Below are 22,593 nucleotides of genomic sequence, written 5' to 3'. Positions count from 1 at the left end.
GGCTCTACTGACATCTTGGGCCAGAGAGCTCTTTGTTGTGGAGCTGTCCTGGGCACTGTGGGATGTTTAGCAGCATCCCTGGCTTCCACCAACTAGATACCATTAGCATCCTCTGCCCTCGCTATGACGACCAAAAATCCTCCAGATATTGCCAAGTGTCCCCTGGGGGCAGAATCACCTGGTTGAGAACCACTGTTTTAAGGGTGTCCTGACCCAGCCTGCCTATCTCTTCTAATTGCTCAATGTTCCCCAATGAACACCAGATTCCATCAGCAAAGGAAACTTCTCCCAATTTAGTGAGGCCATCACACCAAATTCACTCTCATCTCTCCATCTTCATGTATGTGTTTCACTAGCCTTTCCTTCTAACCAACTCTTCTCTCTCCCCTTTGTACTGTCATTATTGCTATCTCCTCCATAGGGCTTTTCACGGCCAACTCAGGCTGACCCACCTCTCTCCACCTCTTATCTCTTTGTACCATAAGCACATATCCTGCCCCTCCTCTCCCCGAGTCTTTAGGAACTTATAGATTTGGGTACTTGTTCTCATCAGGTCTCATCAGTGGTACGAAGAGACAGAGGAGGATGGGACCCTCATCAGACCCTCTCCAAGGGGCAAGGCAATCAGGGGGAGAGCCCCCATGGCAGGAAGCCCATAGACAGGGGTTCAAAGTGGAAGTTTTTGATGGGCTCCCAGGTTGGGAGCTGAAGTGCTGAGCAGGGGTCTCATCTGAGAAGTCACTAGAGAATGGGAAAGGCTGAGAAGGTGAAGCCTTAGGCATGAAGAACCTGAAATTCCAGGAATGGAATGCAGCACTAGGGCATAAGGCAGGGGCTTACACAATGCAATTATGGAAAGAGCAGAGCTGCTCTAACCAGGGTGTCAGCTCCACCAGGACCAGCGGCGAGGCTGGAGTCACACAGACCTCCACACGCTGACAAAAGTCAGTGCAGCCTTGTGCCCTGCAGGACACGGTGCCAAGTTCCAGGCAGGAGCTTTCTAAATAAAGACTTGGTGGTATGAGACGAATAAGATGGGGAGAAAGGTACAAAGGTTAACAATGTTCCTAAAGCGTTCACTTGTCATTTTATTTTAAAACAGCCCTGTTAGATATGGGAGTTACGACATCCGATCTTTCAAAAAACGTAAATTAAAAAACTCACACCCGGAAAGAGTAAACTATTAACACAGAGCCCAAGAGGAAGTGCGTGGAGAAAAGGGAGCTCAGCTCTGTCTTGTCTAGGAGACCTCCATTTTAAACGGAGGATGCTAAGGGCTGGAAAAAATGATTTTCCTGGGGTCTATTCAAGTTCTCAGGCAGTAATGGTGGTCCTCAAGGAGAAAAAGCTAACAGTCCTTTTCAGCACAAGCCAGCAGAACTCTCTACCTGGAGACGGGTCTGCTTACCAGCAACCTGTGTAACCAGCCAATTCGGACCAGAAAGCCAGCAAACAATGCAAGATCCAGAGCGTTGGGGAAGACCCACAGCAGTTCCTTCTGCATAGCGTGACTCAAAGGAGGGCACCTAGGGGAGGCAGAAGAATGTAGCCCCCTCCCGTGATGTCCACGCCCAATTCCCAGAACCTGTGGCTGTGATGCTGCACAACAAAGGGACTTGGAAGATGTGATTCAATTTTGAGACTGGGAGATTATCCAGGTGGGCCCAATCGAAGCACATGAATCCTTAAAAGCTGAGAACCTTCCAGGCTGCAGTCAGAGAGATAAGGGACGAGGAGGAGAGATTTGAAGCATGAGAGGGGCTCGATCCACCACTGCTGGCTCTGAAGGTGAAGGAAGGGGGCCTCTAGAAGCTGGGAACAGCCCTCAGCTGAGAGCCAGCAAGAAAATGGGGACCTCAATCCTACAACTGCAAGTAACTGTCAACAACCAGAATGCGCAGGAAACGGATCCTCCCCAGAACCTCCAGAAAGGACGCCGCCCGCCCACACCTGGAGTTTAGACGGGTGGGACCCCTGTCAGACTGCTGGCCCACAGAACTGCAAAAGAATTCATTTCTGTGGTTTTAAGTTGGTATAGTTATGCTAATTTGTTATGGGAGCAATGGAAAACTAATAGAGCACCTGTGTTACAAGTCATTTTTTTCTCTTTTAAAGACAGACAGGCACCATTTGGAGTTGGGATGAAAGGGGGAAAGCTGTGCTTTTCTGACAGGTGGTGGTTTTGTCTCCATGGGGCAGAGCCTGATAGGTACAGCATCACTGCAAACAGCTTCAGCGATAAGAAAATCATGGTGGCTGCTTTACGGATAATAATACAATTACCCAAGTCTCAAAAGGAAGGCATATAAAGGCATAATTAACTGAATTGAACTGCAAATTGGATGTACAAAAATCCTGTGTTTTTCCTTCAAAGGGGAGGAAAAAGATCTTCATTCTAGGAAAAAAAAGACCAGACCCTATTCACAGGGTTTACTGGGCAATTTAGCTATCAGGTTTATCATCATGAAAAGAGGAAGGAAAAAAACATTTAAAAGGCTCTGCCTTTTAAACCCCTTGGGTAGTTTTTTTTTCCTCCTAATTGACTTACTTTCCCTGGATTATTAAATGTGTAATAAGAACTTGGGTCTAAAAACAGAAGACTATGAACTCTGAAATACCTGCTAGAGACATACACCAATTAAAACATTTTCAATCTAGCTTCACGTTTCATTATCAACTAGACTAGGTTATTTCTAATATGCGTGGCATTTATTTTACAAACATTTATTGCACGACTACCAGGCGCCCGGCAATGTCCTTGGCTCAAAAAGACAATATAAAAGTCCTTGACAAACCAAGGAGGAAACTGCTATGTAAACAAATAGTTACATGGCAGTGTCCAATACTTAATACTAAAAACACAGGCACGGTACATGGTAACCTGGACACCTGTGGAGTGGGTATTCCATGGGAAGGAGGGAGTTCACTGGTCACCTTCGAGAAGATTTTTGGGATAGGAACAGGAGTAAATGCACAGTCTGCCCAACCATGCACAACACAGAATACAGTCAAGCATCACTTAATGACAGGGACACGTTCTGAGAAATTAATTGTTAGTTGATTTCATTGTTGTGCAAACATCATAGGGTGCACTTACACACACTTAGAAGGGATAGCCAACTACACACCTAGGTTGTCTGGTACTAATCTTTTGGGACCACCGTTGTATACGCAGTCCCTCGTGGGCGGGAATGTCGTTATGTGGCGCGTGACTGTATATAGCCACTTTTATATCAACACGCATGAAACGTTACCTTTCCTGAAGAACATATGGAAAACATTTTAATCTAAACACTTAGTGTAAGCAAGCTCAACAAGTCAGAGGACTACAACACGATCGAATTTCTCTAGACAGGGCTGTTTGAAAACATTTGGGAAACATTAGGTCAATCTGGCAAAAATGACACTTTCACAATATAAAAAGAAGGCAAATAAACATACTTTTTTTTTAAGCTGAGGAAAATTAAGCATTAAAAACCCACAAATATTCCTCCCCTTTCCCAGCTCTCGTCTCCCGGTCTAAGAGTAGATCAGTTGGAGGAACCTGAATACAAAGTGTGCCTTGAGTTTCAGTTAGAGCCACTGTGAAGGCTGATACTATTACTATTCACCATAATCACAAACATATTGGCAAAATTAAATATAACTCCTAAAGAACAAAAGATCAATGGTTTTTACAATATTAAAATGTGGGGTTTTAAAAACTATGAATTTGAACTTGACAAGAAAAATAAACATGTATGAGAAGTTGCCTCAGTTTACTATAAAGACTCACACAGATAAAGTAATGAAGCAGATGAAGTAATATACGTACTTTAATGTCAAAAGTGATTATTATAGAAGTGATTTTTAAATATTACTCTTATAATATAGATATAGTCACGTTGCATCAAAGTTGAGAGGAAAATATGCAGGACTGTTTTTTATGGACATGTCTCCATTCGAAATAGCCAACAGGCATCTTACGATTAAGAAAGATGAGTTCCCTTGAATCCAAACATCCCCCCGGATGGGCTCCAGAGCCAGAAAAAAAGTGAAGATCCATAAAAGGAGAAAAAAGAAGAAAACTTGTTTGCAAATCCACATTTTCCCCCAGCCCTGAATTGAGGAAGTCAAACCACTCCGCGTGACTTATATGTAACAGAACACTCAGACACAGAATCACTCACAAGAAGAAAGGCGTCAAATTACCCTTGAATTGAAGTAATCCCCTCTAATAAAATCAAGGCAATAAACACAAAAACATGATTTATTGAATCACGTTTCCAATTTGGCAAATCACCTGAAAACACAGTTTTACATAGATTAACTACAGGTTCTCAAAAGGCGGGAAATACTCTTTGAAAACAAAAATAAACATTCCCTCAAATTTGAGGAATTTTTAAAGGGAATTAAAGCAGAACTTACATATATTTGGTTTCTCTTATATCGCTGGTATAAGTTGTGCATGATGGAGCCCCCGTGGAGCTCCGTCAAGGTGGCCATGTCATCCACGCCCTCCTCATTCATGGGGTGCATAGCAGTCACCTTCTCATGTGTAATTGTCCTCTGCTTGTAAGTGAACACCTGATGGGGGAGAATTAATTCAATCGTTTAGTTATCAGCAACGAAGAGTTTCCGCAGTCGTTTCTCCAACTTGTAATACAAGCTCAGTACAGTTTCAGCCACAAGATCCAGAATTGGCCAATAAAAAATCCACTGCAGAGAACTTTTTCATTTTCTTTGTGTCACCTATCTATTTTTAAAGGAAGCAATTATTTTCACAATTGCTATTGGCTGTTCCTAAAAGACATTAGTTCAAGCGCTCACCATCCTTTGGGAATCCCAGCAACTGTAAATTGACAGTTCCCCTCTCTGCACATTTCTCCAATTGATACAAATCAATAACAGTTAAGAAACAGGCTAACCAAGCTTTTAGAAAGTAATTTGGTTTCACCACACAATGTTTCACACGGGATCATATATGTCAAAGTTTCATAATAAAGCTCTTCCATGTAAGTGTTATAGAAATTCACCATATGTCTATATATTTGTCCAAAGATTAGATCACATCTTCACAGGAATGTTTGAAAAATATCCTTGGACACTATCCCCACGCGATTAGGATATACAGCGTTCATGCGATCTTCAGGCAAAACAAATCCCCTTTCAGATTTAAAATAAAATCAGTTTCTTTGTTTGCTTGACAGTCTGTCTTCCTTAAAATTCCAAACACCAGCTATGAGGGCTGCATACATGCTGTAGCATGTACATGAGACAACTCTGATATTGTAACACTGATTATTTCTAAAATCTACTCAGTGCACTTATCACAACTGATTTGGTTTAAGATTATCCATGATCAAGTCAGCTCCATCTGTCAACCAAAGTGTGACCAGCTTTACATACAAACTCATGTAGTAACAAAAATCATTCAATTACGGAGTCTACTTGATATTCATTTTACACTTTTATTATATTCATCCTTAAAATAAAACAAACACACCAAGATGTAAAAAGCAAGAACCTAAATAACATGAAAAATATGCAGTCTTCATGTGCACACACACTCACGTATGCACACACACACACAAAACAACTTTTTGGAACAGTATTTGTAGACTTCATGATTGGGAAATTCTCTTTTTAAATACGGACCAGTTGCCTACATGGCAACAAATGGTATGTGATTGCAAACGAGAACGACACACTAAGAAAAGCAAAAGTATCAATCCAATGGTTTGCCTAAGCCATGAAGAATGGCATGTTCTATTTTTCTAGAGAAAAATTAAAACAGTGGCATTTCTGCCACATGAACCACAGTCCTGAGAAACTGTGCGAGGTCAGGGCAGACACTCAGCCATCTCTTCTGAGGACCAGCCACTCTCCCCAGTTGCTTCCTGGGCTCAGACATCCACCAGGAGATGCGCCAGCCCCAGCAGCCCCACCTCATGGTGGCGTGGCCAACCCCGCCACGTGAGGGCCCGTGAGCACCCACAGGGTAGGGCAGGCCTGCGGCCTGTTGAGGGAGTGAGGAGTTGGGTGTGCCACGGCCAGGATAACAAGGTATTAAAGAAAAATGCACAGGAACATTCAAGAGTGTAGAAACACTTAAGACACTCAACCTTTCGTTTTAACTCATAAACACCATGGAAGAAAGTTAAAGAAACAGAGACATTGAGGCTAATAGAAGTAGCCTTGGGGCAACCTGGTCAATCTCAGAAGTGAACTGCTGAAACTCTCTGCCCTTAACTTGCTACTTGCTTCTGATGCCAATCCAGGCAGCTTTTCCAGAAACACTACAATTGGGCAGGGAACTTGGTCTGCCATCTAAAGTGATTGTGAGGGTGGGGCCAGAGGTAGAACTTGAACTTCTGGCCAGCTGAGGAGGGCAAAGAAGCGCCCTGCATCACCTCCCCACTCCCAGCACACCAAAGGGTGGGGGCAGGTCTCTCCTCACTCTGCTCAAAGCTCCTGCCAACACAACAGGCAGGCTGGTTCTCAAGTTCCCCAAGAAAATTTTCTTGTAGGAAAGAAGACAGGAAACCAAAGCCAGCATAACTATCGCCTGCTCAACCCCTGCAAACTCACCATCAGCAAGTCTGTCCCAACGTGAAAACAACTTTTTCTAGTTGTCTCTCTGAATATACTGAGAATTCCAGAAATTGAGGATAGAAATAATTTAGAATATTAAAATGGTTGTATTTATATTGACTCTGCTTTTTGGAAATCATACAAAGCCTACAACACTTAGACACTAAAGAAATATAAATATATAACAACTGACTATTTATGTCATGTATAAACATTTCATTGTCCTTTTTATTAAATGTCTGGGAACAGCAAGACTGTGTGAGCTCGACTAAAAGCTCAGAGCGGGCCACGTGGTCACCGAAAAAAATAGCTAACCTGTAAGCAGAGTTCCAAACCTTCATACATCTGACTTTCTCATACATGTTGAGGAGCACACTGCACATAAAATGTGGGCCCATGCCCTTTCTAGGAATGGGAAAATCAAGAAAACTAGAACTCTTCCTTCTCATGACCTTGAGGAGACAGAATCATGGTGGAAGATAATACTTATATCAACAAAACCAGAGGCAATGAATGGAAAAAAAGATACACATATTATGTCGAGAGAGGACTGCAGCTGCTCAAAACAATGATTATTTCAAAGAAAAGTGGACTAGTAGAGAAAATGTATTTGTGGAGGAAAGGCAAGGATAACCATTCATTCAGAGATGGGTTGATATCTGTAAAGATTTTAGAATGGTGCCAGGCACATGGAAGGCACTAAACAAGTCTGATAAATTAACTAAGAAAGTTTATTCATTCAAGCAAATATTTACTGGTGTGTTCTAAGCACTGGGAAGATAGCTTACATTTCAACATGGGGAAGGAAAAATAAACCAAATATACAAGTAAATATATAGTATTACAAATGATGATGAATGTCTATGAAGATGTAAATAAGGCTACATATAGGGACTAAGTTCCAAGAGGGGTTACTTTATGTTAGGTATTTGAGGGGATATACCATAGGGCAACATCAAGTAGAACCCTTAACAAAGTAAGGAATGGAACCAGCCCCTGCATTAAGTGTGCTCATGCATATTGGTTGAATAAACACCTGATTTAACTTAGAAAGATTTCAAAGGATTAATAAGACCCATAATCTTATTCAAGAATTTCAAGGAGAGCCCCTTGAACTATCAAAAGTTATTTCTAAGTGCAAGAGTTAACAGGGTATTTGTTGTACAAGATTATTCTCAAACAGCAGAAAAGAAAATTCTGGGTTTAAAGAAGGGAATTCTTTTCACAGGAATTTTTTGGAAACCAACAAGGCCAAAATACAATAACAAGATGTATTCCTAAAAACCCAACTCAGAATAAGCTGAGTTACTTCAATGAGACTTCTACTTCACATATTAGGAGAAAAGTGGTAAAGTTAAGAAATGGAGCAAAATCTGGAAGGTTAATAGGCAGGAAATTAACTTAGAGAAAACATGGCCTCAGAACAAATAGCTCCTGTTATAGAAACACAAGCCACTGGTCATAAGACGGACTGGATTAAGTGTGGGAGTTGAAAAAGGAAACCAATCAACATTATTGGAAAAACAACTCAGTGAAGGCTTGCTGAATGCTGGATCCACTTCTGTACGAAAAATGAAACGCACAGAGTCAATTAGATAAAAAACAGCTGAGCCATTATTAATCTCCCTTTATTTTTAACCCTAGAATAGTATGCACATTGCAAGGAAACTCCCATCATGCTTATGGGATAGTTTCTATAGAACCGAGTTATATATACGGATTTCTCTTATTACAAGTCATTAGGTACCCCCAGGCATAAAACCTACCTTTTCCAATTGAAGAGAAAGAAAAACAAAAAAAAATCCTATCATGTCTTCTCCTGACGGATAGACGGTATAGAGGACGTTATCAATCTAGGAACTTCATCTCACATTAGCCTGGAATTTTTTCTAGAGCAGATCTCAGTTTTGCCCCCCAGGGGACATCTGGCAATGTCTGTAAACATTTTTGGTTGTCACAACTGAGGGGAAGGAGGGGGAGGGTGCTGCTGGCATCAAGTAAAGGCTAGGAATGCTGCCACACATCAAAGAATCATCCAGCCCAAATGTCAAGAGTGCCAAGGTTGAGATATCCTGCTTGGTCTAGAAACGCCCTGACATGGCAACCAACCAGATGTCTATGTAGATGCTACAAAAGGTGATGAGTGAGCCAATACCTATAAGCAAACCTTTCATAAAACATAAAAACAAATTTTTTAGAAACAAAGAAAAATAAAAACATTGAATAGAGGTAAATCAGAGGTCAGCATGACATTATGTAACTTCGTTTCTGATTCTTCCTTATTTGACCCAAGTTAAGAAGGGTGATGGTGATGGTGATGGTGATGGTGATGGTGATGGTGATGGTGATGGTGATGATGGTGATGGTGATGATGGTGATGATGATGACGACGACTTCTAGGCATTGGGGTTTGCTTATATTTTTGTTGTTATTTTCTAATTGTACTGTGTGATGCTCAGACAATGTGGTCTATACTATTTCTACTTTTGTCCTACTGGCCCAGGGCTGCTCTATCTGCTGTTTCCGTGTCTGGGCGACGGACACCCTGCTACTTTGCTCCTTGGGGTCTCGGCCCAATGTTACCCTCTCAGAAGACACCAGCAGTCTTGTCCGAAGGACACCCTCCTCCCCCTTCTCTCCTGTGTGCTGTCTTCACAGCTCCTTAGGACAGTCTGTCATCACTTATCTAATCTATTATCTCACCTGTTTAAAAATCATCTCACCCGCACTCTGGAATCTCTGGTCAGTAACTTTTAACTCTTTTGACCACAACCTACAGTAAGAAATGTTCTATATTGTAAACTACTGTACACAGAGTTTCATAACAGCTTCATAAAATACTTATCATCACAATGTTCAAAGCATCCCAATATTTTCTATTTCTTTTAAGTGCCAGCTGTGACCTTCTAAACTGATTTCATGCCTCACTATTACGGGTTGCAAACCACAGTTTGAAAACTCTCCAAGGGCAGAAAGATTGCCTATCTTGTTTCTCAGTGCCCAGCCTTGGCCCACCACACAGACTCAGTAAATACCGAATCAATAGTCCTGGACTTCAAAATGGGTATAATATATAAGGAGAGGCAGAGTTGGGTAACGACCAAAACATGGCCTTGGAGTCATTGGAGTCAGATCTGGCTGAACCCATTTCTCCTAGGATCCATGCTTCCTATAGCTCAGGGACAATTAGCAAGATACTTAACTTCTTTGGCCCACAATTTCCCCCTTCTATAAAATAATAATAATCATACCTAACTCACAGAATTATTGTGAAAACTAAGAAAATAATGGAGGTAAAAGTCACAGCAATTGGCACCAATGAGGGCTCAATAAAATGTATCTATTCCTACGAGGGGAATATAATGCAAGGAATGACGTAGAAATTTCTTTAATTAAGGGTCTTAGCACAGATGGAGGAGCCCAGACTCCTTAGACAAGGGCCTGAACACCAGCTGTGTGGGAGAAGGGAATGAGCAAAAGGGAGGGGTGCACATTTAGTTCTACGTTATTTTTTTACAACAATCTTGACCTGTACGCCGACGAAAAACTCTTTGACATAACACTTTCTTCTTCCATTTTAATCCTTTTGCACAAATCTGGCTGGCCTTGTTTAGATTGTTTCTGGGGATGCCTCTCTTAATTTACTTTCCTGCTTCCTATATTGGCTCCTTAATTCACGAATTAAAGTATGATCGATGACAAAGGTTAAGACTTTTGCCTCCTGACATGTGGCTAAAATGAGCAATCGTGTAGACCAAAAGTGAACCTCCTCGTGTTAAGCTTCTCTGACCCTGTCTCTCAATGGCTATGCCCCTAGGACAGACCTAAGAAGGAAGTGGTCCATGCGCTGAAAATCTCCTTGGCCTCTTGTTTTTGCTGCTGCCTCAGGAGACTGGAGAAAGTATCTGGGGCACGAAAATGTCAAGTCCTCTAGAAAGTTCCACTGGAATCTAATCAAAAGCACATTTGTACATGTCTACTCTCCTAGGGTTCAGGGAAAAAATGGCAACAGTGCCTTGCTTTTAGCTCAAATTTGTCAGAGATTTAGCATCTTAATTACATGGCACACGGGGCTAAATTATCTTTAAAAATAAATATTCTGTTACTTTAACCTCCCTTGGGTGAGTTGTTAGATAGCCAACTACTAAATATAGATAAAACAAAGATTGGTATTTTCTTTTTCACAGACTCAAACTAGTTTGTGAGATTAAGTCCTTTAAGTTGTCATCAGGTTTTCAATGCCCAGTGTAGCACGATGCATGGCATTTGGGTACAAAACCAAAAATAAGGAAGACAGCTGGGCAGAGGGAACTGGTACTTACTGAGTGCTGGCTGCATACATCAGGCACATTTGATCTTCAGCAGGGGAAGAAACACCGTTGTTCATTTTTTAAAAGATGAATTCACAAAGGATCAGAGAAGTTAGGAAATCTGCCCAACAGCACACAGCACAGTAGCATTCAATTCCTCGGGATCGTGGCAAAGCACGCACGTTAGAGTCAGGAGGGAGATAAGGCAAAGATGGCCTTTTGAATTCCAGCTCCACCACTTACTGGCTGTGACTCCCCGGCATGTTCAATGGTGTAAATGAGAGAGAACTCCCCGGCCCTTTGAAGGAGAGAACAGGAATGGAGAGGGGTCCAGGACAAACACACTGTGTATTGCCTTCCAGTGTGCTGGGTGTTATCTCCCATGTATTCCACTGTTTTTTGTATTTACTCTCTAGTTCCTCAGTCATTCATGCCAGGCTGTGAGGTGGACCCTGGGAATACAACGATGAATTAAATGGCCCCTCCCTCAAAGAGCTTACTGACCACTGAGGGATCAGAAAAACGAAGAGGTGATCCTAACCACGTGGTGGGGCTGTAACGAGGAAATTTCCAGGGTATGTAGGAACTAGCCACATGGGACTGACCACGTCCAGGGAAGAGCAGATACAGAGGCGAGATGGCACAGGGCATCCACATAGTGGAGTGTGGCTGGAGCAGGGTGTGGAGGCCCTGTCCCCTGCAGTGGCACGTGGGCTCTGACCTGAAGGAAGTGAGCACCATGTAAGCAGCTAAGGGGGGGCGGACACTTCTCTACCTACTCATCATCGTGGACAACTCTAATACCAAACATGACACCGAGACTGTTTTTCTAGAGAAGAGGCAAAGAAGAAAACTCACTACGAAATGCAATTCAGTGAGACCAACTTTCTAGAAACCCCACAGGAAAGCACTGTCTGAATCATTTCTAAGAGCGATCACTACACACACTGTTGTCCCCAAAATGGAGAGTTTCTTTCCACTGTCATGTGCACAAATAACACATCATCAAAAGCATCAGCCACTATACACACAATGTGCACAACCCAACAGGACAGGAGGCTCCAAAGGTCAGTCGCTGAACAGCAGGCCTTAACCGCCGAGCACACATCTTTCTGTTAACACCGCGGAATTCACAGGCAGACCAATAGGATTAAAAGGTCAAGAAGCCCGAAACACCCAGGAAGCTAATCTGTGGACAGCACATCTGCTGACAGAGACGCAGAGCCATGCCACACAGCAAGCAGTGCTACACGAAGCTAACTTGCGTGCACGGGCCATTGCCCACCAACCAGGAGGGCCTAGATGATACACTGGCCCCGACGTCTCCTGGTGAACTTCAGGGACACAAGTTAACTGCTATAGTGAGCTGGCATCGTTGGAAGGAATGGCTAATACACACACACACACACACACACACACACACACACACAAAGGAACATACTAGAGTATTTGCATATAATCACATAAATAAGATCTCAGATAGAAATTTATATGCGACATTAGGAGTTGTGATTTTATAGAAGAATTACATACAGATTTCTCTTAAACGCTAAACTACATCACACTTTTATTCATAAAAGAAAATTTTTTAGGACAATCTCCTGCACAAAGAAGGTCACCTTGATGCTCCACCTGTCCTGTGCTAGGACAGGTCTCATAGAGCGTCCTTGTTGCTTACACTACCATGTGAGCCAAGAAAAGGATGATGTTCATGCCCCTTAAGCCAGTCTTTCCACACTAAAGAACTTAGTGAAGGAAAAGATCATGATATACAAATTTTTTTCATTATCGAGTTACACTAAAATAAATTTATGATAAAATTACACTATGCACACACATAGTATAATCCTAGGTGTATTTTTAAAAATATACGCACATGTGCACACATATCAGCAATTGTACTCTTGGGCATTCATTCTAGGTAAGTGAAAACACGTTTGCACAAAAACTTGCACATGAATGTTCATAGCGGCTTTATCTGTAATAGGCAAAAGCTGAAAAAGCCAGTCCCAGAAGGTTGTATGCTGTAAGATTCCATTTATATAATGTTCTTGAAATGACCAATTATAGAGAATGGAAGACAGATTGGTGGCTGTCAGAGGCTGAGGAGTGGGGGCGGGAGGGCAATGGGTGTGGCTATGACGGGGCAACATGCAGGAGCTTGTGCTGATGGAAAGCTGCCGCATCTTGACTTCATCTGTGTCTATATCCTGGCTGTGACATCGTGCTCAAGTTTTTCGAGATATTATCATTAAGGGAAACTGGGTCAAGGGTACATAGGATCTTTCTGTATTATTGCTTACAAATGCATGTGAATCTATAATGATCTCAAAGCAAAAAAAGTTTGAAAATACAGGCAAAAAGACTGGAAGAAAATATATCAGAACTCCAGTAATGGGTTGCAAGTTTATAGCTGTTTTTAATTTCACTTTCTGTACTTTTCTATGACTCCTTCCCTGTTTTCTAAAATTTTTAAACATTTCTAGGCTTACAAAGAGAACTCAGTCCCATCAATATCACTGCCAATGAACACATCTGGGTAAGTACAACTGATTCAATTAATTTTTTAAAAAATGAGCATTGTAGAACTGCTTTCAAAAAATAACAAAAACAAAACAAAATGAAATAATAAACCTCTCCCAAGACACACCAGCTATTAGAAAGAGAAAGGGGTTCTCCTCCAATCCACTTGTTTTAAGCATAGTAAATTTCAGCCCAGAGAAACTCTACGACACAACAAGCAGGGGTGGGGCGCAAGTCCAGGAACCTCAATTCTTGGGCCCATACTCCTGAGACTACTGGTCAATGAGCTCTCATTTCTGAGAGTCCTTTACTCCTGTCCTAACGTCCTGGTCCTTGTTCTAAATTTAAGTGCCCCTTTCTGATCTCTCTCTTCGCAGTCACAAGCCCCAGACCCCTATAGTATGAACTTGAACTTGGTATAGAATCTCCATTCCTATAATTCCAAACCACCTTGATGTTTCAAAAGCATCTCAGAAAAAAACCCCAACACATGGAGAGGATGTGGAGAAAAGGGAACCCTCACGCACTGCTGGTAGGAATGCAAACTGGTGCAGCCACTACAGAAAACAGTATGGAGGTTTCTCAAAAAATTAAAAATAGAAATACCATATGACCCAGCTATCCCACTACCGGGTATTTATTCAAAGAACTTGAAATCAACAATTCAAAGAGACTTATGCATCCCTATGTTCATTGCAGCATTATTCACTATAGCCAAGAAGTGGAAGCAATCCAAGTGTCCATCCACTGATGATTGGATAAAGAAGATGTGGTATAGATATACAATGGACTACTACTCAGCCATAAAAAAGACAAAATCGTCCCATTCCCAATAACATGGATGGACCTTGAGGGTATGATGTTAAGCAAAATAAGCCAGACAGAGAAAGACAAACACCATATGATTTCACTCATATGTGGAAGATAAACTAACACACGGTCAAAGAGAACAGATTAGTGGTTACCAGAGGGGAAGGGGGTTGGGGGGGTGGGCACAAGGGGTGAAGGGGCACATTTGTACGGTGACTGACAAATAATAATGTACAACTGAAATTTCAAATGTTATAAACTATTATGACCTCAATAAAAAAAAATTAAAAACAAAAAAACCCAACACAACAAAAACAGACCTCCACATCTCCTCCTCACCCCGTGTCTACTTCCTTATCCCTTTCTTAGGAATGACACCTTCCTTACCAGCTCCCCAAGCTAGAAACTGGAGTCAACCTAAAATCCCTGCCCTTTGCTGGCCACCACGTCCACTCTCCAGGTCCTGGTGATTAGATGACCGACAAGGCCTAAAGTCCATCTTCTCTCCCCCTCCTCCTCCTGCTGTTGCTTGTTATGCACGGTTCTCATCAGGACTCCTACAACTGCTTCCTAATTAGTTTCTCTGCCTCAGTGTCCATGGCATGAATCCAATGGTTCTCAAATTGGAGTCCAAGAAGCATTTTTTAGTTTTAATTTTAATGATTTGAAAATTGGGGTGGGGTGGGGTGCACTGATCACTTAGAATGGAAAGAAAATTTCAGAGATAAAACTTTGGTTTCTTTGGCTGGTGTTTCCCAAACTGGGATTGACTAGGATCTTTAAGGGGACACTGCTCAAGTCTGAACAGCACAGACTCTGATGGATTTGAACCCTGCTATGCTTCCCACTGGCTGAGCCATCTTAACTGGCTCTAGTTGCTCTGCTCTTGAACCCTCAGTTTCATCATCTATAAAATAAGGATGATGACACCTACACCTCATAGAGTGCAGTGAGATCAGAGTAAGATAACACATGCAAAGCACCTCAAATATTTCCATTGTTAGTCCTGTTATCAGTGATGTAATGTGATCATGCCTAATTAAAATTCTCTCAGTTTGTTCCCAATCACTTCCAGGATAAAGAATCACCTCCTTCACGTAGTTTCTCTACAGTGCCTTTCCTGAGGGGTCCCTGTTGCTTCTCCCACCAAGCTGACTCCAGCCATATCAGACTGACAGAGTCTCTCGCCCTCTCTCCCATCCCACCCTGTGTTCCACACTGTGGTGAACTCTCCTGGGGTCTGTCCTTCATTCCTCCAGGTCACCCCTCTTCTAAGCCTCAGCCACCACGTGCAGCCCAAGCAGAGCACCCTTCTCTCTCACAGCACCCTGGATAGAATCTCTCCTGTCACTCACACTGTTGTAATCTTGTCTCTCTTATCTCTGCCTAGGAACCAGGGGGGCAAACTTTCAGCTCCTGTGTGGAAGTGGCTGATTTCCTGGGGCATTGTGATCATATCAGTGAGGATCTGGGGCTGTAGATGGGCTGGTGGGAAGGAGGGCCAGACGGAATTGTGATGTCTACAACAGTTGGGGTGTGCTGCCACCTGCGTACTGGACCAACTCGCGAGGACCTGGATCGTGTCTTGCGAAAACCTCTGGATCCTCATTGCCTGGTCGAATGTCTGGCACCAGTGGCTGCATACTCACTGTCTGCTGAAGGGATGAGCACCAGCTGTGCTTCCACGGTGCAGAGATCGTATAATGAGCACCTCGCCTTTGTCAACTAAAACCAAACTCCAAAGTTGCAAGGCTGAGTTGTAAATCAACCTTTTTCATTTACTGCCTGCCTTAAAACTGCCTGAAACTGAATAATGTGACAGTAATTCCATGGCTGCTCTTAAGTGAAATGAAAAAAGCATATCTGAGCCAAATATGCACACATCTTGGAGTCTTAAAACAGAGTCCAAATCAATTTTATGAATCCTGACTTTAAGCATTATGTTTTTTGCATGCCCCTCACTTCCAAGTGTCAAGTAAGAATTAAGAGGATACCACACAAGGCATTTTATTAATCTAGTGAACAAAAATAGAATCGGAATGACTCCAGATTCCAGATTGAATCCAAAAGTCATTTTTGGCTTTTAGTTTGGTAAAATATCTACAAAGAGGGCAAGAGGTCAGCTTGGCTCAAACTTCTGGTAAAAAAACGAGGAGATAACACACCACCCAGAAGATGACAGGAAAGGCTTAGAACATGAGGGTCATGACCTCCCACACTTTCCCTGTATGCCAATCCCACCCCCACTGCCAAAGAAATCCACAGAAATGTCAGGAAAATGCTGCTTGAATTACTGGAAGGATTAGGAAGAGGCAGAAGGCTGGAAAGAGAAAAGGCTGAAAAAAATATAGGTCACTAAGCAAAGACAGCAAAGATCTCTTGAAAAAAGTATATTTAGGGCTGGCCTCATGGCATAGTGGTTGAGTTCATTGCATTCTGCTTCAGTGGCCTGGGTCCGCGGGTTCGGATCCCAGGCGTGGACATTTACCACTTGTCAGCCACGCCGTGGCAGCAACCCACATACAAAATGGAGGAAGATTGACACAGATGTTAGCTCAGGTCTAACCTTCCTCAAGCAAAAAGAGAGGAAGATTGGCAACAGATGTTAGCTCAGGGAGAATATTCCTCAGCAAAAAAAAAAAGTATATTTAATAAGTAAGAATAATTAATACTATGCGCTGAGATATTTTCCCTAGTATATGGACCATGAGAAAATAAGGAGGCTAAAAAGAAGAGTGCTTGTTTGTTTTCCCCCCAAAGGTGTCAACAAGGAATTGTTGTTTCTCTGTAAATGTCTATGAATGCAAAGGATATAAAAAGCCCTGCACAGCTTCTGCCGGAAATCTGGTCCGAATGTCTAAAAGCCAGAGTGCCTGAGGGTTAGAGAACTGGATGGGAATCCGGTTGAGGACTTCTTAAGAGCAAAGGTTATGTGGGATAAACACGGCCATGCTTTTTGTCAATATTGTAATTCTTTGCATAGTTTCCCATCCCCCACTGAGCTTTCCCAGAAAGGGAGTTTGGGAACTTCCTTTCTAGCGATAGCCTTATAAGCTTGCGTCTCTTCAAATTCCCATTTTAGAAGGATAAAGAGTCAAAACACAGTATAAAGACAAAGGGGCCCCTGCACTCTCTCACTCACTACCAACTGGTCAATAGTCCCATCAGACGGCAGCTCCTCCTCCATGGATGCAGACGCCCAACGCTGTAAGCTCAACTCCTCACAACGACTTGCATTATAACACTTGTGCCTACAATGCTTTCAATCTCCATCCATCAATGCCGCTTCACTTTCATCTACTTTCCGGGGGCAAAGATAATGGAGAAGGCCAAAACCAGAAACTCAATGACTCTCACACACACGAGATGGGCAGAGGGAAACAGATCAAGAACATGATGATGAAAATGCACCAAGTGACAGCCTCCCACCTCATGGACATGTGAAAACTGGGAAAAGAAGCATCAAACCCAGAGCAGTCAATTTCCTCAGAGATCTTAGGATTTGCATTAGAAATGAACAAATAAATCCACATTATTTTATCACTACTTATATATAGCTTTAAAAAATTTTTAAATTCTCTGCTCTCTTAATCTCTTTTTTTTTTTTTTGAGGAAGATTGGCCCTGAGCTAACATCTATTACCACTTTCTCCTTTTTTCCTTTTTTTCTCCCCAAAGCACCAGTAGATAGTTGTATGTTATAGTTGTACATCCTTTCAGTTGCTCTATGTGGGACACTGCCTCAGCATGGCTTGATGAGTGGTGCCTAGGTCCGTGCCCAGGATCCAAACCGGCGAACCCCTGGCCTGCCAAAGCAGAGTGTGTGAACTTAACCACTAGGCCACCGGGCTGGCCCCTCTTAATCTCTTGATAGCTATATATGCTCCTGTTAAGTGTATGCGAGTTCATACACTGCTGGAGGGACTGTAAAGTGGTGCTGCTGTCCTGGAAAACAGTCTGGCAGTTCCTCAAAAGGGTAAACGTAGAGTTACCATATGACCCGGCAATTCCACGCCTAGGTGTATACCCAAGGGAAATGAACACACGTGTGCACACAAAAAGCTGTACAGCAATGTTCACAGCAGCATTATTCCTATCAGCCAAAAAGTGGAAAAAATCCAGATGTTCATCAATAGATGAATGGATAAACATCAAATGGTGTACCTATGCAATGGACTATTATTCAGCAATAAAAAGGAATGAAGTACTGAGACATGCTACCACATGGACGAACTGTGAAAGCATTATGCCAAGTGAAAGAGGTCAGACATAAAAAGCCACATATTATACAATTCCAGTTACAGGAAATGTTCAGAATAAGCACATCTAGAGACAGAATGTAGATTAGTGGTTGCCAGGGGCTAGAGGGGATGGGAGGGGGAAACGGAGTGATTGCTAATGGGTCTGAGGTTTCCTTTTGGAGTGATGAAAATGTTCTAAAATTGACTGTGGTGATGATTGCACAACTCTGTGAATGTACTACAAAACAACTGAACTCGACACTCTAAATGGGTGAATTCTATGCGGTGTGAATTATATCTCAATAAAGCTGTTGTTTTTTAAAAAATACATGAGTTAGGCACTTGTCCCAGAAGGTGACACATGCAGACACTCCATATACACTGTGCCTTTCCCTTGCTAGTATGCCAAGCCCACCTCAAATACTGAAACTCACCACTTGGAGTTTCCCTCACAGACGTCAGGCTGACCACTGTGCCAATGATTAAAAGGCAGACGCCGAAGGGGCATGAGGGAACCAAGAGCAGAAATCAGGTAAAACCCACACTCCCAGAACAAGGAGGGTCAGCCTGAGCACAACAAGTGGACCATCTGTAAAGATCAGAAGCCCAGGGCTGAGCATAGAGAAGCAAAGCTGAGCCCAAGGCAGTCTGGAGAGGACAAGTCTCGGGAGAGGCTGGAAAAGATGGAGTGGAGAAGAAACAGGCTGAAGACGCCCAAGTGCCCCTCATATCTGACCAGCCTGGTCACTGCCCCTGTGTCCCCTTTACTCTGAGTGTACCCTGCCCCTCCCCCTAGATCCCCACTGCTCTCCTCCATGGATGTCTCCACCATCTTGCCCCCAAACCCAGCCCTTTCTGGCTTTACTCCTACTTATATGCGTAAAGAAATGCAACACTAACAAGGGGCCTCAGCATGAGTGCCTGGTCCAAGGCACAGCGCTCTTCCTGCATTCGGACAGGAGAATTCTTCACTGTTCACAAGCAGGTGTTTAGTGCCCAGACCCCAGACCCTAAATGCCTCAGGCCTCAGTTTTAGTGGCAACAGGACAGAACCATTTCCAAATGGCATAAAAGCCCTGGCAGGGAAGCACTGAGCTGCATAAAGCACAGGTGTCTTCAGTGAGGCGGAATTGGGGGGATACAGGTACACCAAGCTACACTTGGAGTTTGAGTAGGAAACTTAGGTCTTGAGAAGTCACTAGCAATCAGTTGCCTAATCTGCAGTATATGCAGTAATTGTGAGGCGCCACAAGGCTAGGATCACGGTCTCTGGCATCCCACCAACCCCAGTTCAAACCCCAGCTCACATCCTTGCCACCTCTGATCAAGGCTGCGCGGCCTTAGAATTGACGCCTCCCCACTTTGTGTCTCAGTTTCCGCAACCAGAAACTGGAAAATGAGAGGCCTGCCTCCCGTGGTTGCTGCCATGTAAGGTACTCAGCACCTGCATCAGAGTAAAAACACTTGCTATTCTTGACATCAAGGTCATTCGGCTCACGCAAAAGCAGTCTGCAGGAGCTCCTTCCACTGAAAGTGCATGTTAGACATTAAAAAGCTGACACAGGCGGCCTCTGCTTGAAATCACTTCATTAACCATTACTTCAGGTGATTAGAATATCTCAAAACACATTCTATTTCATTAACAAGAACCAAATAATATAATAATCGTCATAGTAGGGCAAAATTGTTAGGAACCTCGGGTTTCATAATAATTCAGGCCGGCACTTCACACAAGGGCGAATGAGCGCAGGTTACTGCTGCCCTGATGCTGCCCGGGCACGAAGCCACGGCGATCACCTACCACTTTCTGTTCTAAATGCAAGGTCCTCTGACACCAAGTGACAGGCGGCAGAGAACGGTGGGTATTCATAATGAAAGGTGAATGCCCACTGCTATGGGCCTCCTTTCAAATCTCCCCAACAGTCTGGGTAATTTCCAGACTGGACCACTGGTACCACTACTTTCCACAATGGTATCACGTGAAGATGGGCAAAAAGGTCCATGCAAAGAAATCCAACTTCTTTGCTTGCAAGGTATCTGAGAATAGGATCAACATCTCATTTAATCTATGGTAAATATTTTCTTTAATATGGAAAAAGATCTTTCTTTACTCTGTTAGTAGAGACACTACTAATAAATATTTGATAAGCCTTCAAAAATCGTTAAGGGAGTTAACTGAGAATTTTATTTCAGAAATATGTGCCAACAAGTCTTTCTACATGACTTTCTACTGCAAGATACTTTCTATGATGGTTGTGAATGTTACATGAATCGAACAGTGTAGTGCTTTGTTCCACTTACTAATCTCTCAAGTGTAGTATTTATTCTTGCAGAAATGAGGTAAAACCAAAACTTCCAGAAACTTTTATACTGTTTTTGCTAACTCTGCAACGGACTATAGAATCCTGAATTAAATCCCAGGCTAAGAATCCTATTTGAGACTCACACCTCTTTAAGAAGAAATGCTATTGCAAAACGAATAATTGTGAGAGCATCAAACAGCTTCAACAATGTGTTGAGTAGGTTTATAAAAAATATTCTCTGGCTATAATCACCAAGACAAAAAACAACAAGTGTTGGAGAGGATGTGGAGAAACAGGAACCCTCATACACAGCTGGTGGGAATGCAAACTGGTGCAGCCTCTATGGAAAACGGTATGGAGATTCCTCAAAGAATTAAAAATAGAGATGCCCTACAACCCAGCCATCCCACTACTGGGAATCTATCCAACGAACCTGAAATAACAATCCAAAGAGGCTTATGCACCCCTATGTTCATTGCAGCATTATTCACCATAGCCAAGAAGTGGAAGCAACCTAAGTGTCCCTCGACTGACGATTGGATTAAGAAAATGTGGTATATATATACAATGGAATACTACTCAGTAATAAAAAAAGACAAAATCGTCCCATTTGCAACAACATGGATGGGCCTGGAGGGTATTATGTTAAGTGAAGTAAGCCAGAAGGAGAAAGACAAACACTGTATGATCTCACTCATATGTGGAATATAAACCAACACATGGACAGAGAAAATTGTATTGTGGTTACTAGGGGCAATGGGGGTGGGCACAAGGGGTGAAGGGAGACATATATATGGTGATGGACAAACAAAAATGTACAACCCAAAATTTCACAATGTTAAAAACTATTAAAACATCAATTATAAAAAAAAAGAAAGAAATGTAATCTAGCAATGAAAAAAAAAATAAGACTATTACAAGCATGATAGTGTAATAATAAAAGGTTTTATGTCAAAAAAAAAAAAAAAAATTCTCCCCCAAAACATGACACACTGGTAAGCACACTCGACTGAGAGTCACATAGTCACTTTCCTACAGGCACACTGTGACTACCTGGGTGGGTGGGAGGCAGTGTATCCCAGGAAAGCTCAGAGAAGTGGCATCTGTTTAATTCTCACACCGTGTCTGAGCATGAGACACCCCATAACGCGCTTTAGCATGATGCTAATTATGACTTATAAACAAAATCAGCATTGTTACTTTGCTTTTTGAATTGATTTCTGTAATTTCAATGAACACCTGGTTAAATCGGGGAGGAGTGTGCAGTACCAGACAAAGAGTCCTGGGGTCCGAGTGTAAGACTCAGAAGGGAGGACAGGCTGAGGCTAGACGTGGTGGGGGTCATCCTCCAGCTTCAGTGTGCCCAAGAATGATGAGCAGAATTGGTGGACAATGCGGCCACCTGGGCCCCTCCCCCAGAGGTTGTGACCAGGTAGAGGTTTGGAGTGGAGCCAAAAAACTCAGTTTTTGCAGTCAACTGGGAAGACAGCGAAGCAGGTGGCAACTGCAAACCAGTGAACAGCATCCAAGACCACGGTCTCCCCTTGACCCTGGAGCACAATTTGAAAGCCCCTGCTACGTGCCTGAGATGACAGTAGACAGAATTTGAGCAGAGGGCTCACGGGACAATGAAACAGTTATAAAGAGCTTGGCGCTGTACCCAGCCATGTTCAACAAATGCTAACTATCAGTATTATTACTAACGCGATACTTATGTAGCCTGGCGTGACTCGATGGGGAAAGAGAATCCAGGAGACAGGTCTGTAAAACAGTCAGCATGAACAGATGTGCCTCTGAATGCAAGGTGCTGTCAGCACACAAGGACAGAATCTAC

The 22,593-nt window shown here is 42.7% G+C and overlaps 1 protein-coding gene across 1 annotated transcript in view; it reads right to left on the bottom strand.

Annotated features, from left to right (window-relative positions):
- The window catches only part of MYO10 (myosin X), a 214,619-nt gene that overhangs the window by 117,385 nt on the left and 74,641 nt on the right, over positions 1-22,593 (bottom strand). The window contains exon 3 of the mRNA XM_058564310.1: positions 4,408-4,566. Coding sequence (XP_058420293.1) covers positions 4,408-4,566 — 159 coding nt within the window. The remainder of the gene's footprint in view (positions 1-4,407; positions 4,567-22,593) is intronic.

The sequence above is a fragment of the Diceros bicornis genome, chromosome 20 (assembly GCF_020826845.1).
Source record: "Diceros bicornis minor isolate mBicDic1 chromosome 20, mDicBic1.mat.cur, whole genome shotgun sequence".
NCBI lineage: Eukaryota > Metazoa > Chordata > Mammalia > Perissodactyla > Rhinocerotidae > Diceros > Diceros bicornis.
This window is presented reverse-complemented; position numbering and strand designations above follow the sequence as displayed.